Here is a 21,791-nt window from a genome sequence, read left to right as displayed (position 1 = left end):
AAGCGTCAGCAGGAGGGGAGATATGTACCAGCAAGTTACCCCACAAGCACAGCTTCCTGTTTGGAGATGTGTTTCTTCTTTTTCCTTTCCCCCAGCCTGCACATTTGAACAATGTTTTACATAAAGATTTATTCACATCTCCCCGGTAGAGCCCAATCCAGCATCACACAAACCATTTTGTTTTCAAGCTGAAAACTGCTCTGGGAAACTGTCGGGTATGCGTGGATTGGTGCAAGTGACCATTTGGGAGTGGTAGGAGCCTTCTTGTCTTGTCAGGTGATGTCCAGTATAACTGGCTGGAGGCCCAGGCTGTGTGCTGGGGACATGGAGAAGGCTGCAGCAGCAGGACAGGTCCCGGCCTCACAGACATGTGCCCCACCTCAGCCAGAGAGCGATTGCACAGGGCCAGTTTGTGCTCAGGCTGTTTTGATCATTTTACCCCCCTTGTGAGCAAACCCAGTGATAATTAGGCTGGATAATGTTCCCTGTTAGTTACTAAGAATGATAAAGAATGAAATTCATTTTTAAAAGCCTGCTATATAAGCAAAAAGTGAGGAAATAAATAGGAATGGGAGAATATTGGTGATGGTCGGGCTGGGGGAGGGGCCCATGGGGTTCTCTAGAATATTCTCTCTAATTGTGTACAAGTTTGGAAATATTCATAATATGGAAGTTAAAAAGAAATCCTGCTGTAGCCAATATAAGCAGCAACATTGCCGTCCTCAGAACAGCCATCCCCACCTCGGCCCCAGTGACCTCTGGGGGTCATTGCAGCCTCGGCATCACTAAGCTTTGGGCACACGGTTCCTCTGGCAGCAGCGACCAGCAGGGATGGCAAAGCTGTGGTGGGGGCTGTGGTCTCACTCACCTGGATGCTCTGTTTCTGCACAGGTCGCACGGGGCAGGCGGTTGCTGTTCGAGCCAAGGCCTTTGGATTCAGCGTCATATTTTATGACCCCTACTTGCAGGATGGGATAGAGCGGTCCCTGGGCGTGCAGAGGGTCTACACCCTGCAGGACTTGCTGTACCAGAGTGACTGCGTCTCTTTGCACTGCAATCTCAATGAACATAACCACCACCTCATCAATGACTTTACCATAAAGCAGGTAACTTGAAGATGGATGCCCTCAGTCCCTGGAAGCCTCTGTTGAAGGTGGCAGCCCCTGCTGTGGGCATGAGAGGGGATAGGAAATGGTTCATGTACATACTGGTGAGCAGAGAAGAGAGTCCCTGGGACAAATTGGTGACATGCCCAGGTGAGCCCCCTCCACGGGAGGGGCCAGGCTGAGCAGGGAGGGACAGGAGCTAGCCTAGGACCCGCCGGCACCCATCCTAGAGCCAGCCATCACCTACCACCAAGAGTTCCTACTCCCTTCCCCCACACTCAGCACACACCTTGACCCACCAGACCAACAAACTCCTGGTTTGCAGCTTCTTTGAACCTCGGTAAGAGCCTTGTGCTGCAGCAGCCTGCATCACGTAACCGGCTTTTCTTTGCTTCCACAGATGAGGCAAGGAGCGTTCCTCGTGAATGCGGCCCGCGGTGGGCTGGTGGATGAGAAAGCCTTAGCCCAAGCCCTCAAGGAGGGCAGGATACGAGGGGCAGCTCTGGACGTGCATGAATCGGAGCCCTTTAGGTGGGTGTGGCCAGACTGCTTCGCCGCCCGCTAGGACCCTGCAGCGTTCAGTGCTGCACTGGACCCCCCCCCTACTTTGAACTTGAGGCACTTTCCCTGACAGGTCACCGGGTAGGAAACTCTGGAGATGACATTTACAGTACCTGTTCTTCTAAGGAGTGTGCTATATTCTCAATAATTGTAAAAGGGCCAGAAGTTCCCCAAAGGCCATCAGAAAGCGTCTCAGAAGCAGAGAAATAACGGTGGTGGTGGTGTCTTTAGACAAGCGGGCACAGAATACCCTGGAATACTCATTCTGGTGAGAGGAAAGCAAGCCTTCAGAACTGGTTTTTTCTTCTGTCTGATCTACCAGTTATTCCTGACACTTGTTACAAAAGAGAGTTGCTAATTATGTTCTAAAACTCCCCAACCCTTATACAATATGGTACAAAACGTGCCCCTGTCCTATCCGAGTGGCTGCTCTTCTGCATTGCCAAGCGTTCCCTGTTGGGGAATAGTGTAGGGAATGTATTCAACTTTTCCCATATACTGTATTTTTTTTATATCTAGCTTTGCTCAGGGGCCATTGAAAGATGCACCAAATCTCATCTGTACTCCCCACACAGCCTGGTATAGCGAGCAGGCATCACTAGAGATGCGGGAGGCAGCCGCCACCGAGATCCGCCGCGCCATCACAGGTGAGCCCCTCCCAGCTGCCATCGGGCCCGGCTGGCTCTGCGGCGGAGCTGCCTCTAATCCTGCTGGTTACAGCTCCTTCCCTGTGGGCAGAATTAGTTTTTCAGATCAAGTTAGATTTTGCATGAGCTGAGCCCTGTTTATGTAAGCCCTGAACTAAATTTCGGAGAGGAAATCACTTCCTCTTAGTCCCAGCCACCATAAGTGTCATCCACGCTGGAGGGCGGCCCCCAGACTGGGGCAGGAGGGAGGTTCCTTTCTGTGCTGGCTGAAGGTTATTTCCCCCAGGAGCAGCTACTTAGTATAATATCGAACTTATTGTGACCTTAAAAAATATGTTTGATCAATTTTAATCATCTTACTCTAGGTCGCATCCCAGAAAGCTTAAGAAACTGTGTAAACAAGGAATTCTTTGTCACCTCAGCTCCGTGGTCAGTAATAGACCAGCAAGCAATTCATCCCGAGCTCAATGGGGCCACATACAGGTGAGAAGAGGAACTGGATTCGTCCCGGCCTGCAGGCATCGCTCCCTTGGGCGACAGACGCCCACACGCCGGGGAAGGTCACCTGACACGGGCACTAAGGACACCCTTCTCTGTGGGAATTGTGTGCCTTGTCCTGTCAGTTCCCATGCCACTTTCCATGGAACAGACTTGACTTTAGGGATACAGCCTAGAACTGGAGCTATGAAATAGTAGCAAGAAGTTCCTTTTCTAAAAGGAGGTGGGGTAATTACCAGCTGGGGCTGACCACAGGGTGCCAGGAATTGCCCTGCACTCTGAAGCCTTTCTGTGGCTGGCGCTGGTACAGTCATCTCTGTACCCTGGACTTTGGTGGTGCCAGCAGTGCCCTAACCAACAGAGCTAACTGGCCCGCCCTAAAGCCATTTTAGAACCGGCGGTGAGGTGATTTTAGTTTCTAAGTTGAGTCTTTCCAAGGAAAGCATTCTGGCCAAGAATGGTACAGTCAACTAGGGACAGTGTCCTTGTCCACACAGAAAGACTGATAAAAGGTGGAATACACACAGTGTGGGTAAACAGTGTGACTATCAATGTCAGAAAATGTGGAATAGGGTAGATAAAAGCAGCAGCCTTCAAAGGAACAGTGGTGTCATTTATGCTGTTTTCCATGGTTTTCTCCCCATCCCACCCCCAATTATTGCTGGATTCCAGGAAAATAAATAGATCCTCTATGTATAAATGAAAGGAGCTGCAGCCTTGAGTCTCAGAAGGAAATGTTTTACTTATTCTAACCCAGGGTATATCCCACCCTGGGCAGTGCCTGCATCTGGGCCAGGTCATTCTCTTGTAGGGGCTGTCCTGTGCATTACAGGACATTTAGCAGGTCCCTGGCCTCCACCCACTAGTTGCCAATAGCACCTCCTACTCCAAATTGTGATGACTGAAGATGTCTCAACAGTGCCACAGTCCCCTGCTGTAACCATGGGGCCTCGGCATTGGTCAAGTGCGTTTTGTGTACTGAAGGCTGACGCTGAGGAAGCTGTGCTCTTGCTTCCAAAATTATGTGGCGTTCTTCAGGTTTCATAAAGTCTCGCCTTTTATAAGCGTGTTTGAGCACCATTGCTTGAGCCCGTCACAGCACCAGCCCCCCCCGCTCAGTATGGAGGCCACCCTTGAAGGGCTGCGTTGTGTTCATTCCTTCAGATCGTGCTAGGCTCTTAGTCCCCGTTACGTGTGTTCTGAGGGGCCATAGCTCAAAGGGACCCTACCGTCAGAGTCGTTCTAGAGGTCCTGGGGATTTCTGACCAGACTTAACAGTGATGCAGGCCAGGGGCTGGGGACAGGGTGGCTTCCAGTGTGAGATGCCATCCCCTTCACCTCAGTTAGAAAGGGTTAGTTCAACAGCACCTGCCTCATAAATATGTTTAAATACATTGAGTCACGTTTGTGCCCAATAACCATGTGTCCTGTAGGTGGCTAACGCAGCATGTCTTCACACCCAGCAACCTGTCATGCCTGCAGTATGGAATGAGCCCACATCTCGGCATCCAGAAGACAGCAGGCACTGAACTAGCAGCCACTGTGCTAGGGGGTCTGGGCTGCCATAACAAAGTACTCTAGGCTGGGTTGCTGGAGATTAGGGTGCCAGCACGGTCAGGTTCGGCCAAGCCTTCTTCTGGGTTGTAGACTTCTTGTATTCTCACGTTGCAAAAAGAGGGCCAGAGAGCTAACTGGAGTCCCTCTTGGGTAAGGGCATCGATCCCATTCATAAGGGCTCCATCCTCATGACCTAATCACCTCCCACAGGCACCACTTCCTAACACCGTCACCTTTGGAGTTAGGATTTGAACATATGAATTGGGCGGGGTAGTGGGGAAGCACATTCAGTCCGTAACAGCCACACTAATAGTACTTCATGCCATCTGTTGGGGAACCACGAAATCAGCCAGTATATATAACTGATGAACTTTCTAAAACAACTGGAAAACTTGGAGTCTACTTTGTACAAAATGTGTTTTTCAAATAGTACAATATCCACAGACATTCATAATTAGTAATGAGCTAATATTTTCCTGTTGTCTAAAAGCTACAAAGTTAAGTGGCCCAGTGTTTTGATTGGATTAAATAGTTTTTCAGGCATTTATTTATGAATTAGGTGCCAACTTCTCATATAAAAAATCTAGATTTCTCCTTTCTTTGTGGGTAAGGAGGTTGACAAACTGTCCCATAAAAATTAATTGCAAGAAAAAACATAAGCAGGAAAAAAGCCAGTAGCTTGACAACTCTGCGCTGGACTCACAAGGCCCTTTTTCTGTGTGCTCCTAGATATCCACCGGGCATTGTGGGCGTGGCTCCGGGAGGACTGCCCGCAGCCATGGAAGGGATCATCCCCGGAGGCATCCCGGTGACTCACAACCTCCCCACAGTGGCACACCCTTCCCAAGCTCCCTCTCCCAACCAGCCCACAAAGCATGGGGACAATCGAGAGCACCCCAACGAGCAATAGCAGAGGATGCCGAAAGGTAACCATTCAGATAAACGTGGGACCAAGAGACAATGAGAAATAGATGAACTAAGAGAAAAAGGAATTTGACGTTCTTTTTAACTGATTCTGGACATATGCATCATTGATGTTGCAGTGTTAAAACTACACGAGCTAGAAAACTGAAGATGTCATCTGCTTACAGAAGCACTGAAAGACTAGGACGTGATTTATTAACGACCAACTTCTGTTGTTGTGTGTTAAGTTTTTCATCTGTGCATCAAATCACAAAGAATAAATAGAGCTTTTTTCCTTTATCAGTCCCTTGGGCACAGCAGGTCCTGAGCACCTTGCTCTAGAATGTTGCATCAAGAGTTCCAAACATCGAAATAAAAAATATTAAGAGGAAATCCCCATCCTGTGACTCTAGTCCCTTCAGTCTACAAGGGCTGGTTACCTCTTTTTGCTAATAGGAAGATTAAATTACTACAAAATGGGGAGAAAACTGTTTGCCTGTGTTAGATATCTGCACGCATAGGATTGAAGACAGTACAGACTCCTCCTGTACAGAGAAGTGTCTCTCAAATCTGAACTGCATACTGAGCGGGCACGTTGGTTGTTAAGTTCAGTTATACCCTCTTGATGATGGAAAAAAAAGTATTAAGTTTCACAAGCTGTTTGTACTCAAATATATTTTCTCAGTTTCAGATCCTCAGCTATTTTATTGAGTGGAAAGTCTTGAACTGAAAGGGTTCAAGAAGAATAATGTTGCATTTCCTTATGTCTCAGGAAACACTTTTTATGGTAACTTGTCAGATTGTCTATGAACAAACCCACTTTTTTAGACATTGATAAAGTTCTTTTCTTCACGTGATATTTTATACAAGAACACTTCAGATGTGTTATTAGATGTGACTGATTTTAACAAATCCTATTAGATTTGTATCAACTAGTTACATGTTCTATTCATAGTCTTTTGTGAATCATTGCCTTTTTGTTTAAAAAGATGGCCTATTTTGAGCCTTTGTATAGGTACATTCCTGTTTTTGTGACAAAAGAAAAACTTTAAACTGTCCCAAACAAAAATAATGGCTATCAGAAGTATGTTTTGTTTTAGTGTGAGTTACCGTTACTGTATTTGTTTATTGTAAAGGTGAACATTTAGCGTTCAGTGCAGTTTTCAATAAAAAGTAATTAAAATTTCTAAGTTCTGAAATTCAAGTACATCTCACCAATGTACAAGTTCTACTTGAGATGTGTAAAGGCAACTGCATTGTCAATTAGCTAATTTCCAACTTCTGTGGCTTCAGGGTTCTATCTGCCTATTCCATAACCAGACTCAAGAATGGTGACAATTACCTCATGTGGTAGAGTTTAATTAAAGAATCAAAACCTCACACAAGTCCATCATTATCAAATCATGCCATCCTTAAGATTAAATAGTGGTTTAGAGCTAAGTCAATTCAAGAAACAAAGTTGGTCAACTTGTAGAGTTTCAATTTTAATTTACCCAAAAGCAAAATTACCTGACTCAAAGAAGGAAAGTGAATCTTGAAACTTTTTGCCAATAACCTAACAATTGTGACAATTACAAAGAAATGCTGCAAAATAATTAACATTGGCCATTTCCATTAGTTAAAAATTTTAAGTTGACGTGACGAATCTTTTTTAAAATGTCATTAAGCCCTTCATACTCACGGTGTCTGCAAGTGTTAAGTCCAACAATTCCAAGTATCAAACTCCCTTCGAGCCCCTTCTTACCCTTCCCTTCCCATTTAAAAAAAAAAAAAAAAAAAAGTGTCTCAAAGCATCCATCTGCTGGCCTTGTCCCCTCGCTCATTTTAAGGTGGTGGCCCCACCCCAAATCTGCCATGAAAGATTACATTACAGCCCCACATAGAGAGAGATGGAGCACATAGCCGCTGACCTATCACCCCAGGGAGAGAAAGGTAGTTTAACATTCTCTTCATAACCATTCATCAAGTAGGTGGTGAAATATGCATGAAAGGAGGCCCCAAGCATCTAGGCACAACAGTTACTTTACCATAACATCCATTAAGTCTGGGACACGATGAGCCTAAGTCAAAACATAAGCAGGCAGGTCCAAATCCATGGTGTACCTGGGTTTTGTTTAATCAGATTTTTTGTTGCCCAGTCCTTTGGGAATATTATGTATAAATTGACTCCAAGGAGGAACAGGTCAGAACAGAAACCACTACACTGGTTTTGCCCTAGAAAAAGAACCAACGGTATGACTGTCCAGAGTCAGTAAGACACTCATCTGTCACCCAAACACACAATCTTTGACAAAGGACTACATACTCTATCTTGGGACTATAATTATGGCTGTTTAATAGTTCAAGAGCTTCACATAGCATTCATTTACCAAAAATTTTGGCCTTTAACAGCCAGTCTGCTATGAAAACCATTTAAAGCTCCATTTCTGGAGCCTAGGAAATGGAACCATCTATAATTCTTTCCCACAGGGAAGAATGCTATACCTATCAAACTATATGTGGTCAGGGTCACTAATCATAAATAAATAAATAAAGAGGGAACACAGGGAAAACGACACTCCCCAGACCACAACACACAGGTAGATGCTAACTACTGAGCCTGTAGTTCTCTGGACAGCACTGACTACAATGTAGACTCCCACTGACCAGATGCTTTTCCCTCCAACATTTCTCTTTGGCTTCTTCAATTGAGAGGGCAGATTTTGCCTAATAGGCAACTAGAACAGGACCTCTGCCCACTAAAGAATTATCTCTATACATGGAGAAAAGTTATGAGAGATGTTATGATAAGTAGTCAGAATGATAGCCATCTAAAAACTTGATTATAAACTATTGACCAAAATGAAAGCAAGTCATAGAGTCAATTTGCAAGAAAACATTAACCACTTGAAACTAACATTTACCATTATTATATCAAAATTCATTTATATGGACCCATACTGCAAAAATAATTTTTTCCTGCAACTTTCAGCATGCAGCAATGATCCTTTCATCCTGGAACACCTTTTACTGAGTTCAGAAAGGGAGAAAGAACTAAAGACATGACAGCTCATGGGTATTATTCTATTTTTAGTATTGTGGCATCAAGTTCGAGGTTGCACACATTTCAGTATCATCTAAACAAAACTAAAGAGAAAACAAGAAGCAAATATTTAAAGGTTTTCACAGCCTCTAAATCAAAAGGGGGGGGGTGTATGTATCTGGGGCTTCTTTCCAAATTCCTTGCCACATCAATAGTCTACAAAGTGCTTATCAGGACACTAAGTCTTTTTGTGTTCCTGAGATAGGTCTGAAATTTTTACCCAGTACTGAATGTACACCTGAAGTGGTCAAATAATACTTTTTATAAAAAGTTTTTCTACCTAAGATTATAGTTTTAACTTTAAATAAGAATGGCCACAATTAACCAACATGCAAAAATTCTCAGGCTACACGCTGAGAAATTCATTATAAAATGCATTTACCACCTTGTTGCATTTTTTAAATCTTTATTCCGTACTGAACTGGCATTCCCAATGAGCCTAAGCAAAGGCATGCCCTTCTAACAGGATTTGCTTAGAGCAGAGGTGATAAAAGGAAGAATCCAAAGATCCTCTGCATAGCAACTTGGGAGTAAAACATTGTCAATGGAATCCAAGTGAGCCAATGTCACACAATCCATTTGGTGATGAGTGGTGCTGCTCCCTTTCCAACCAGGGAATAACTACTCACAAACAGATTGCTGCCCAGAGTCTGCAATAAGACCCTAATTATAGGGCATTCTTCCAAGCAAATAAATACCGAAATACTGGAAAGGGGCATATCAACAAACTTAAAAAGACAATAATAATAGAAACCAAAACCCCTCTTCAAAACAAGGAAACAATGTCTATTTGAAGTTCACTCAATAAAAAGTTCTTAGCTTTTTTTTTTTTTTAGTGTGTTCCTAAAAGATTTGATTTTATTTCATTGGGCACAACAGGAACTAAATTATCAGTAAAATATAAGCTTGTTTATTTTTATGTTTTGCTGTGGATAATTTGTACAAAAAGTTTCCAAATCTCGAGATTTAATGTAAAATGAATATTTTAAGGTGAAAGTAGAATGCCATGTTCTACTGAAAATATAGTATCTCAAAGGAACAAAGTCATCTGCCATGTGCTTTTTGTAAGTGCCCATGCTGGAAAAAAATTTATCAATATTATGAAGATGCTGGTACAACTTTTCCTATTACACAATTTCTTACACAACCACATGCGTTACATTTATAGACAGATTTACAATTTGAAAGGAAAAAAAAGTTCTGTCTTAATAAAATTAGTTTCTTTACAAACTGTAGTCCAACCAAAGTTCTCTGTCTCCTCACACAGCAGATGCATTCTTTCCACTGGGTGTGAATCAAAAATACTTCCGAGCAGACCTTCCCAGATCCGGTTCACTCCATGCTGTGCACTCTGCTTGGAACACCACACTGACGTTTCGGGGTCATCACAAATCCAATGCCTTTGTCTTCTGCTCTTTGATTTTTTCATTCATCTTCATCATCTTCATCTTCCTCTCCATCAGACAGGGAAGTACAAGGCCGAATCTGTCGGTAGCGGTCAAGCCATTTTTCTACCATTTGCGTGACCAGGGGGTGATTTCGCCGCCGAGAGCTTTTCTGCATGGCAACCAGAACTCCCCCCTCGGTCACACAGCAGTCCAGCCACTCCCTGAGCAGTTTTTCTTGCTGTTCCTCGTTACCTAGCTTTTAGAGGAGCATGAAGAAAAGGGGAACATACCACAGATCAGAGACTTGATAGAAGAAACTTAACAAACCTACAGCTGGAATGATAAATGGTGAAAAGGCCAAAGCAACTGTCCGTTCACACATGGTTTCAACCTCTCATCAGTTTTATGATTAAAACCCAGTTTGCTCTGATAAAATTTTAAAAAGATATCAGTAGGAAAACTCATAAAAAGCTAGAGGGAAGAACACCCTAGATTGGTTTGATATGATAGCAAAAAGCAAGTGTTCTAATAAACTGATCCTGGCAAAAAAAAAATGCCAGAAAGTCAACAGCATCAAACACATGACAAGGTAAGTTTACTCAGTTAAGTTATGTACAGGCTGAAGTTATACAAGTTATGACCTATAAATTTTTTTTCTCAATGTGATTATAAACATTTTATGAAAATTACTAATTTATTAAATAAAAAACATAATTTTATAAGAATATGGGCTTCCTGAGAGAGTGTTCTTTTGTACATTCTCACCACCCTTTCGCTCCCCTATATCTATCTACAGTGGCTTTACCTGGTATTCTTCTACTGCCATAGCCCTGGTTTCTAGTCTCAGCAGAGCTGGTGTCCCAGCTTATCCAGAGTAAAAGCCAACGCTTTAAAAGGCCTTTGATGACCCCAGCCCCTCCCTACCCTTACCTCCTCTGACCTCTTCCCCTTCACTACTCACTTCCCATAAGCCACACTGGTGCCTTGCAACTCCTAGAACTCATCTCCCAGATTCTGCAAGACTCACTTCACCTTCTCAGTGACCTCTTCCTTTACCACCCTATTTAAATAACAAATCCCCATTTTTTAGTTTTTCTCCTTAGCACTCCACTATCATTAGCAGGGACTTTACTCTTTAGTTCCTTGTTTCCTTCTTTTGTTTTTTTATTTTGTTCTGTAATTTAAGTGGTAGTGCAGATAAAACCACCCCTGAAAGGTGCCCTATGCTGGGTTCTGGTACAAGTTTACTATTTTAAGTAGTTAACAAGAGAAACACACTGTTTACCTCCTGAGCAGAAAGGAAGTGCACATGGAGTAACTTCCTTTCGCTGTCAACCAGAGGCAAAAACGTGATGGTGACATCATCATCCGTGTTCAGGTTAGCACCAGCACCTCGGTTGCCATAGCCATCATTTTCCATGGCAACCAAAGCAGAGAAGTGGCCCCTTGTATAGCCCAGAGCAATCGGACTTTTCCAACAAAAACTCTGTTCCCACAGCAAAGGCAAATAAACACCTGGAAAGAAAGTAAAGAAAAACACAACGCAACTAGGTCAAAATAGCCCACTTCCCGTAGTTCTACTTTCTGACCTCCAAGAGCCACTCTGATCCTTCTCCCCAGTTAATTACTTAAGGATGTGCTTGCAAACTACATTATAATAGTAAGTAAAGAGGCTTCTAAAATGCTCTTGAAGAATAGCTTACCTTGAAACCGAGTATATCCTAAAGTTTCTCCCCGGAAACTCTTATAATATTTTACTCCATAAACTATAATTGGTCGTCTAAGAATATGTGCAAGCACAAAAATGTGCGTCTGTTCCAAACTTGCTCCAGGCTGTATGGAATAAAAAAACACAAAAGGCAATTTCCTTTAAAACACTTAGTACCACAAACAATACTACCGTAGTTCAGTATACTATCTCAATTCATTTTCAAGAAAAACATGTCAAGTTAAAGAAGCATTTGACTCCTCAAATAATAAAGTCCAATAAAACTGTAACAGAAACCTACAGTCTGTGTCCCGGTATCATTCACTGTCCAAACTCACAAACCAAATAGATGAATGAGTATTTTGAGTTATCCCTGACTACCCAACCTTGCTACTACTTACTACTCACTCTCCAATCTCAGGAACCAGAGATGATTCAGATAGCAAGGGATGCTTTATAAAATCACATTCTGGCTAAATTACCTATGAAAGCACTACCTATAACTAAGTCCTCCTGAAATAAGAAGACGAGCTTTGTTATTTCATACAGACCTTAATGGCAGTATCACCTAACTTGTGAATTACTAATACCAAATGGGTCTGTCTTCCAACTACCATGATTCTGGCCATGAGGAAAATGTCTTGCATGTAGAACAGCCACTGAGAACCCTGCCCAACTACAGCAGGTACTAGGAATACAAATGAACTATGGAGAGGTTTGCTGTGCATATATTTGAACTTTACAGTTTAGTATACTGAACGTGCTTCACAAAATAAAACTAGCATGAAACCAAGAGCCCAAGAGGAACAACCCTACACAGTTCTGTTATGGGAAAGTTTCACTTATAAAAAGAATGTGTTAGCAAACCAAAAAACTTCATTCACATTAATTAGAAATCATTCCTGTAGTAATTCAGAGTAAGCTAGACTGTGCCCTTTCCTTTGACTCCACCACATGAACACAGCCTCATCACCAGGGAGTGTTAGAAGACGGACGACTTCCTCAGGGCTACACAGCTCAGCACCAGCACGTAAGGACCTACTACTAGTTCAGTGATCTTGGGTAAGACCCCACCTCAGATACAGAACAAGAAAAAACCTGAAGGGAGGTAAAATAGGCATAAAACTCCTATGCCTAGGGAGAGTGAAGAACAATCTCAAAACTATATCAGTGCTTACAATAATCACGACTTTCATTTTGAGTTTTTATCTCTTAAGAGAAGAAACATATTACTCTCCGTGTTCTGCAGTAAGGACTTACTATGGTCATGTATTGATAAACAGCACTCACAACTAGAACCCAAGTCGACTGATGCCAAGTCCAGCACCCTTTCCTTTGCACCACACTGCCTCCAACAAGGTTTGCTCAAGTAAATCAAGGAATTTAGACCATGTGGCTTACTTTTCTCATAGAAACAAGGCTCAAGGCACCCTTACCTGACTGGCGAGAGAGAGTATAAACGCCCAGTCTTCTTGCCACTGTTCTTCTCTCAAGGAAAAATGTAAACCAAAGCTCTGAGAATACCATGATTCCCAATCTTTCCAGCGCGTGTAAAACCTAAAAAAGCAAAACAATAAAAAGCCTACTATAAGCAGTACATTTAATGTTCTAATCATTTATTTAATGTAGTCTTTAAACAGTTCGTGTGGAGAGATTAACAATTTTATTAATTCTACCTGGCTTGCAATATATTTTTCAAATTAAAAATGCCTCCATTCTGCCAGTAGACATCTTTCAACATAGCTGCAGCCAGAATTTGATTCACTACTCACACTTTCATCAAACTTCAAACACTAGTGATGAGAACGGTTAGTTTAAATTGTCTACTAATGGTTTGCAAACTCAAAAAAAAACATTCAAAACAGTCATCTCATATGTTGGATACAATAAAGACACTACATTTCTATATCAGTATATCACTACTTGGTCACCGTATAAACAATGAATGGAAAATATCCCATATGTTCACAGGAATATCAAGATCACTACCCAAAGATTACTTTCCACAAATAAAATTATTTCTCTCTTATGGTCACCTGATAACTTTTTTTAAAAAAAGACAATTCTGTCTTTATATTTAATGCCCCTTTAAATATTTCAGCGTATTAAATTATGAAGATCTAAAATCAAAGTTAGGGCACGGTCACTTAGTTGTAACGCCAAGGTCAAGGGTTCGGATCCCCATATTGGCCAGCCACCAAAAAAAATAAATACAAATAAAAGTGGGTCACTGGTAGACTGATTTACTAAAAACAGAACCTATTCCTTTTCTTCACATCAAGTTAAAATTAACTAAACCCAGAAATAATTATGCTCAAAATTGTGATTTTTTCCTGCAATGTCTTACAAAACAAGCCAGCCAAGACCTCTGAAGTGAAGACAGATATTTAAGCTGCTTATAACATCACATTTCTCTTTTATGCATTTGAATTCTAGTAAAAGAAGCAAAAGACAAGAAAACAATCTGTTGCTGTTGAAAATTCCTGCATAGAAAAAATTAAATGTGTTAGTGTCACAAGTATCTTCACAGTAATTTAATGGAGGGCTCCACAGAAAATTATTATATTTTAGATTTTCTAAAAGAACTAAAACATAAGGTTTCAGAGGTTTAACCCTTACTTCATTTAAAAAAAAAAATTCATATTTCAGGTAACTGAGGGTTATTTTTCCAAATGCAAAATGTTTTACAACAGCTAAGATACACAAAATATATTGAGTGGTTTAGCATCAATGATGAAATACACTGTTTTGAAAAGTTCGAGGAGAAATATCAAACACAGAAATTGTTTACATACTGAAAGATGTATACAGTTAGAAATTTGTTGGTTAGTGCCTAAAATTATTTTATGATGAGACAGCTAAGTCAGCCAGCAATTCAATGATGATTGCACTCGAAACTCCTCTAGAAAAACTACTGAATAAGAGAATTTCATAAAATATATTTTAAAAAGAAACATTCAAATAACTAGTTCAAATAAACTGCACCACACCAAGACCTAAACTCCAAAGCTGCCTGGTTCATTAAGAACAAGCAAGCAAACAAATCCAGCAACATAGGACCAAGTAATACAAGAATACAAATTTGATTTAACATTCAAAACCCAATTCCACATTCATAGATTGGATGATACAATATTGTCAAGCTGGCTATACCCTTCCCCCTCAATTAATCTATAGATTCAACAAAATCCCAATGAAAGTCCCAGCTAGGTTTTTTGCAGAAATTGGTAAGCTGGATCCTAAAATTTACACAGAAATCCAAAGAACTCATAATAGCCAAAGTAATCTTGAAAAAGAAGCACAAAGACAACTTACACTCCTTATTTCAAATCTTATTACAAAGCTACAAACATCAAGATATGCTGGTACTGACACAAGGACAGACATACATTAACAAGAAAAAACAGAGTTCAGAAACAAACCCTTAATGGTCAAATAATTTTTGACATAAGTGCCAAAGCAACAGAATGGGGGGGAGGTCTTTTCAATAAATGATACTAGGACAACTGGATGTCCACCTGCAAAAAAGATGAATTTAGACCTTTACATCTCAAACTTCAAACAAAAATTAGCTCAAAATGGATCATAGTCCTAACTGTAAAGGTTAAAGCTATAAAATTCTTAGAAGAAAACACAGGACTTTGGAGGCTAGACAGATGTCTTAAGCTACAACAACAAAAGCATGAACGATAAAAGAAAAATACTGATAAATTGGATTTCACCATATTAAAGACTTTTGCACTTCAAAAGACATTGCTAATAAAGTGGAAAGACAAGCCACAGAATGGAGGAAAATATCTGCAGAACATATATACATACAATGAGGGACTTCATACATAAAGAACACCGGCAACTCAGTGAGACAACCCCTTTAAAGATGAGCAAACAAAAACATTAATAATTCTAAAATCCTGTACTGACTTTTTTGCCAACTTACATTAATTACCCCCACCTGCCCTTTAAAAATTGGGTTGACATATCAATGAAAAGCAACACATTGTCTTGAGAACTTGAGTCAGCTAAAATCATGGGTATTCAACAGAACAGCATAGCTATCACATAAAATAGCCTTATCCTGAAGTGATGGGGGAGGGATTTAAATAATACTGCTTTCTCAGTTCTTACTAGATATCTTTACATGAGTTAAGTAAACATTTCATTCCAGTTGATATGTATCATACAGCAAAGGGTACCTCAGCAAAGCGGGGAGTAAAAAGGAGACTACACAAGTGACATACTGGCTCCTCCTCTCCTGGCCTAGAACAGGACACAAGGTTGCTTATCCCCTCCAGTTCTACCATCTAATAGGCAAAAAGCCCAGTGAACAAACTTGTCCCAACTCAACATAGGAACAATCTAAGGGTTATTTATTAAGGTTATTTATTTGATCCATGTCACTGAACCCAAATCTATAGCGCTAACACTTCTTCTCACCCCATTAAGATAATCTTCATCCCCACCTTACCCCCAAGATACCCTAATGATGTTTGCGTGATCACTATAATCAATGCAGCTTTCTATACACAAACTTTAAAATCAGGCAAAGATCCCCAATATCAGAGATCAAAGGAGGTGGTACCAAGGCACACTTTGTTTTGGGATGCTCTGGGTCCTCACTCCTAAAGCATCTTTTTGGCGTCAGGATAACTTACTGAGAGTTCTGCTCCAACACCACTGACCAGTGGCTGTAAACAAACAGCCTAGTTCCTTCTTATCCTAACAACCACACCCCCACAGAGCCCATTTACTAACTCAGACTGAGGTACCCTTTTTCTCCGTACCTCTGTGCTAGATTTTTGGGACCTCAAATGACTCAGAAACACCTCAGAATTCCAGTCCTGATAGAAACATTAGGGGCAGTTCCAATCCAGAAGATCACCTACTGCCAGCTTCGAGAAATAGGTAGCATAAGCCCCAAAGCAATTACTACTAGCCACAAACGTCTTTTAAAAAACGAAGCTCAGAATTCGGAAAAGATAGCGCCTGATGAAATTTACAATGTACTTTCAGGCTTACAACAAGGTCAGAAAATTACAGCCAAAGCAAAGACCACTGGGCTGCCTTTTTAAAGGGGACTTGCAAAATAGCAGATTTATCATAGTCCATATCTGGCTTTCGGGCTAAGAAGCTAGACGTCTTCAACACCAGGGAATAGATCCCTCTTCCAGGACAGAGTCACATTAACCAAATTTACAAGGCAGGCCTGTGAAACCACTAACGGGAACTTAAACCACTCTCATCCTCTCAGCATAGGAAGACCCAGAGACATGGCCAAATGGTCTTCAGAACGTTGCTTGGTGAGTATGCAATCTGATTAAGACAAGTCAGACAGACTGACATTAAATGATATCAAGCTTACCTAGACTAGCGAACCCACCTCAAAATAGGAATGGTCTCGCCCATACTATCAGATCAATCCACAGCAGCCACCTCCACCAAAAGGCACAAAGTCCAAATGACTAAGTCATCCACCTAAGTGATGCATGCATGCTTTCTTTAGCTATATTATACATCCAATCAGGTTACCATTCAGGCGTGGCAGCCAGGGAACTATTTTATTTTATTCAGGTTACCACAAATTTTTACTCTATTGCATTATGCTTTGATCTTCAATTTAGCTCTCAAGAAAGTAATTAAATTATTCTTGTTTCCAAATTCTAGAACACTTTCATTCAAAAGAAGTATTTACTAAGCACTTACTATGTATGAAATAGTCTAGGTACTGAATAAACAAGATAAAATCTCTGTTCTCATGGGAATTTATATTCTAATGGACTTCATGTCATCACTAAATACTAACAACAAAATTCACCACTGGAGTAAAGCCATTAGCATTACTTGTAAGTATTCAATAAGATACAGGAGAAAAAAGCATATTTTCATGCTCCTCAAGGGAAAATAATATAAATTTTTAAATGGCTTCTGCCAATTACTAACTACAATAATGAGCAATTTAATTTAGCCTCTTGGAGCCTCAATTTTATCATTTATATAATAACCAAATGAGGTAATGTATTCACAGAACCAAGAAAATACCATAGGTAAAATAAATGTAAAGACCAAACTATTAATTCACAGTCATTGTTTCCAGTGATTGATACCTCAATGGGTGAATTTACATTATCATTTATATAATAACCAAATGAGGTAATGTATTCACAGAACCAAGAAAATACCATAGGTCAAATAAATGTAAAGACCAAACTATTAATTCACAGTCATTGTTTCCAGTGATTGATACCTCAATGGGTGAATTTACAGTTCAAGACAAGACAATGACTAAAACTTAGATTTAAAAATATACATATAAAGGACATTTTCAGATAGTTGGAAAAATGTGAATATGGACTGTATGTCGGATAACTGAATCAATTCTTATTCTGGAAAAGTACACATTGAAATACTGAAGGGTAAAGCTTTATTATCTATAACTAATTGACCCAGAGAGTTTTTATGTATGCAGAGATGGAGCAGGTGTGGCAAAACGTAACAACTGGTCAATCAAATGAAGGAGATCCTGGGATTTGTTGCTGATTTTGTTTTAACTTTTCCTGCAGTTTTAAAAGTTTGCAAAATTTAAAAACATGATCTTAAGACTGTCTCCCTCAGGAAAAAAAAAATAGCAATCCATTGACAACATAATCTCTTAAAGCTGAACAAAAATATAAAATCATAACTGCTTAAAAATACCAGCAAAGACCTCATCAAAATTTAAGGCCATTGTAACTTGAAATGTTGTATTTGAAATGTTAAAATACATTGTTTCTACTTTAGAGAAACAATAAATATTTCCATTTTAAAGCTTCAAATGTTTCTATTTTAAAGCTCAACAAAAAGAAAAACCATTGAGATGGATGCTCAAGTGTCTTAATGTCTAAAACTAAAAACTATTTTTTCTAGTTTCCATAGAAAATATAACTGAGACATAAGTATCCTAGCACTACAAGGAAACCATCCAACAAGCGCACTTCTGGAGTGAAACAGGAAAGGATGCCAGCTCACCAATGTGAACAGTCATGCAGGCTGTCATGCAGGGCTTTCCGAAGCACTGAGTCCTTGTCATAAATGCCCCAGGTAGCTTGTAGTACTGAATCAAGTAAGCAGTCTCCTGCAGTCCGGTTCCAAAGTGCATACAGTCGACTATCCAAACGTGTAGCTAACTCCAAGGACCAGTTTATAATCGGGGATTCTTCTTCTAACTCTATATGAGGAATTTAAATAACATGTTCATTTTCATGCCTATGGAATTATAGAATATTCAGGGGGGAGAAAAACATTTTCTAGATGTAAAAAGGCTTATATTTAAACTACTAATAAATATCTAAATAAATTTTATCAATTAAAATATAAACTTTTGAGTAGGTGAAACATCTTGTGGCTCTAGAATAACTCAACTTTTACATTCTTTACAATTTCATGTTCTAAAAAGGTTTAATATAGAAATATACTCATTCTGGAATAGGAAGTAGAAAACTAAGGTTTTAAAACACGTACACCTTTCTTTACACGTTCACTCTATCACAGTTAAGAGCTGCAAATGAGCATTTTTAACCGTATAGTATGACACAGCTCTTAAGGGGTTTACATCTCTAATTTTAATAAAAGATAAAGCAAGTTGACCATACACCACACTAAACCGTAACTTACAAAAACAAAGCAAAAGTTCATTGATCAAATGAAAGGTAAAATTATACTCATTAATTCCATACTTACCTTTTTGAACATCTCTATCAAGCACCTCATCAAATAATTTTTCTTGGACTGTTGGGGGCAAGTCTTCAATATCTAAAAAGAAAAAGCAGACTTAAAAGATCTTATGTTTCATAATTTAGAAAACTTGATCCTAGCATCTAATAATAACTTTCATTAAAATAACTCCAATAATTCCCTTTCCACTGAACGTTGTCAAATAGCCTTTTTTTAAATGTGCACGTATAATGTATGTGTGTGTCTGTGTGTGTCATGTAAAATATTTCCTTTCTGTACTTCATTATCGAAACTTGGATTTATTTAAAAATAATTTTTAAAATGACACTGGGACCAATAATTACATACAAATTTTTATTTGTTCTCTTCTCCTCACACTGGTAACCTGTACTCAAACCTACTATTTTCAGAATTTAGAATCTTATAAAAGCCATGCATTCTGGCACACAACCATTTTGTCACCTTCTTCAAATTCTCTATGCTGTATTCAGGTTACTTAATAGAGTAGCCTAGAGTAAGAAGCGTGACCCTTAAAAATAATTTTTTCCAAAAAAGGCATTTTCAATTCAAAATAAAAATCCAATCATCATTTGGGGTAAGCTTAAATATATACAGAGTACATTTCAAATGAAATTTGCTCTCATTTTAGATGGCTTCATGACCTACCATTTGTAAACGCCCCTGAATATAAAAGCTCAAATGCTTAGATCTCAGATGGAAGCTTTATTTTAGAAATCTTTGATGTTTGGTGTATTTATTCAAGGCCAACTGACAAAAAGCATCCTGGAAAACATTTTCGACTTTCCCTGAATTGAAAAATGAAAAGTTGCTTCACAACATAAGTAGAAAAATGTAATAAGTAAAAAAGGAATGACACACGTACAAGAGAATGCCAGTATCCTCATCAAAAGCTCATGTTCTGATCCTCTCTTAATTTCAGTTAACCAATAGCTATCTAATTTCAATTAACAAACTGGCATGAAAAGAAGGGGAAAATTTTTAAAAGGAAACTTTGAAAAAGGATATTTTAAAACCAAACAGAAAAAGAAATGGGTAAAACAGATTTTTAAAAAATATCTAAGGCCCACAAGAAATCAGTTGCTATCAGCTGCTGTCTTCCTCCCAGATAATTAAAGCATTTGTTTACAAGTAGCCCTTGTACTAGTCACTTCCAGCATAAATAGGACAGTCAAGTAATTTAAGATGCACACATAGAAGCTAAGTTATCTGCTTTCTAACACCAACACATTTTTCACCCACACCTAAAAATAAAACTATAATAAAATGGAAACTTCTTTTCATATTAAATGTTGGAGTTACCTGCTGGCAATGTAAATGTTACAAGGTCAGTTAGAAAATAGCAAGCAAAATCTCCTTTTCTCTGATGAAGAGAGGCAGCTATTTCTCTCCGGATTTGTTCTGTCAGTTCGGGACACACCATTGCTGGAATACACTTTGCTGCTTGTTGAGACACCTTAAATACAAAAGACACTTTCCTCTGCATCTCATTTATCATAAATGGAGTAGAAAACAACAGTATTTAAAAGAAATTATCAAAATTTCCCAATAACTCAAAGTTGTTGTTTTTTTAATCTTAAAATATATTGGGTATTATTTCCTTACTAGTGAAAGTATATATCAGTACAATTTTTCAGGAAAACAGCCAAAAAAAGTTTTACCCTCTGATTTAGTAATTTTACTTAAGAATTTATCCCAAGGAAATACCCAAAGATGTACTTAAAAATTTATGTAAAAAGATGTTGTTCATAAGGTACATCACAGGAAGGGGAGGGAGGACAGAATACCTAGACCTAAATAGACTAACCTTCAAGCACCCAATAAAAACATTCTTAAAAAACAGGAAATTACAGCTCACAGAGAAAGAGAAAACTGCAAATACTCTTTTCCCACGTTTCAAGTATTCTGACTTGGAATAAAGAAGGCACAATATTTGAAGGGTTAGTTCCCACTGACCTCAAATCTCTTCCCCCTACCTCTTAGTTACTACTCTGAATTTTTAAAAAGCATTTGGCATTTCCAGGTTTAAACCCAGACGGCAATCCTTCCAAGTCCAGCCTGACAAGAGTGAGATGTGAGCACTGCTGCAGTGAGCACTACGGCAGAGGCCCCTAAGGAAGGATATACAACAATATAGACGGCTAAAACATTCTTCCCCTTTTTAAAATGCTGAATAGCAACTAACGATGCAAATATTTCACCTTACTTTTCAGCTGAGTTCAGTTTGTGGAGCTCAAGAAATCTACATACAGAGAATTCTGAAATCAAAGGTGAGTATTTGCTAGTGAGGAAAAAGTCTGGTGCAAATCCTGAGTGAGCTGGTGAGCTCTGCTCTCTGCTGCCACCAACCTGGACAACCTTCCCAAATGCAGCCTTCCAGTCACAAGTCAGACAGCATATCTTCCAGTGAGCCAAAGTGTAAGTTTTACTAATAACGTACACATAACATATTGACGACTTAACCACAATTGCTGCCAAGATAAGTAAATGATGTTGCGAAAACCCTGTGTACCCAACATAGCCACCCAACTCCCTATCTTGAAAACTCCTACATGAAAATTCAGGTCTACAAGACTTTATTGGCTGGGACCACCATAAAAATTCTCAGTATATCTT

At 39.6% G+C, this 21,791-nt stretch overlaps 2 protein-coding genes across 4 annotated transcripts in view; one reads left to right on the top strand and one right to left on the bottom strand.

The window, feature by feature from the left end:
- The window catches only part of CTBP2 (C-terminal binding protein 2), a 49,503-nt gene extending 43,041 nt beyond the window's left edge, over positions 1–6,462 (top strand). For both annotated transcript variants that reach the window (XM_008589124.1, XM_008589123.1), the window contains exons 5-9: positions 892–1,106; positions 1,507–1,637; positions 2,187–2,314; positions 2,680–2,797; positions 5,099–6,462. In XM_008589124.1, the coding sequence (XP_008587346.1) occupies positions 892–1,106; positions 1,507–1,637; positions 2,187–2,314; positions 2,680–2,797; positions 5,099–5,279 (773 nt within the window). In that variant the 3' untranslated portion in view covers positions 5,280–6,462. The remainder of the gene's footprint in view (positions 1–891; positions 1,107–1,506; positions 1,638–2,186; positions 2,315–2,679; positions 2,798–5,098) is intronic.
- Positions 6,463–6,743: 281 nt separating this feature from the next.
- ZRANB1 (zinc finger, RAN-binding domain containing 1) overlaps positions 6,744–21,791 on the bottom strand; it is a 39,387-nt gene continuing 24,339 nt past the window's right edge. The window contains exons 4-10 of one of the 2 annotated variants that reach the window (XM_008589120.1): positions 20,478–20,631; positions 19,164–19,235; positions 18,453–18,651; positions 12,887–13,007; positions 11,446–11,575; positions 11,028–11,257; positions 6,744–9,998 (exon numbers count right to left, since the gene is read on the bottom strand). In XM_008589120.1, coding sequence (XP_008587342.1) covers positions 9,780–9,998; positions 11,028–11,257; positions 11,446–11,575; positions 12,887–13,007; positions 18,453–18,651; positions 19,164–19,235; positions 20,478–20,631 — 1,125 coding nt within the window. In that variant the 3' untranslated portion in view covers positions 6,744–9,779. The remainder of the gene's footprint in view (positions 9,999–11,027; positions 11,258–11,445; positions 11,576–12,886; positions 13,008–18,452; positions 18,652–19,163; positions 19,236–20,477; positions 20,632–21,791) is intronic. The other variant, XM_008589121.1, reaches the window with a different exon arrangement.

This window comes from Galeopterus variegatus, unplaced genomic scaffold, assembly GCF_000696425.1.
Source record: "Galeopterus variegatus unplaced genomic scaffold, G_variegatus-3.0.2 Scaffold5219, whole genome shotgun sequence".
Taxonomy (NCBI): Eukaryota; Metazoa; Chordata; class Mammalia; order Dermoptera; family Cynocephalidae; genus Galeopterus; species Galeopterus variegatus.
Note: the sequence above shows the minus strand (reverse complement) of the source record. Positions and strands in the feature narration are given on the sequence as shown.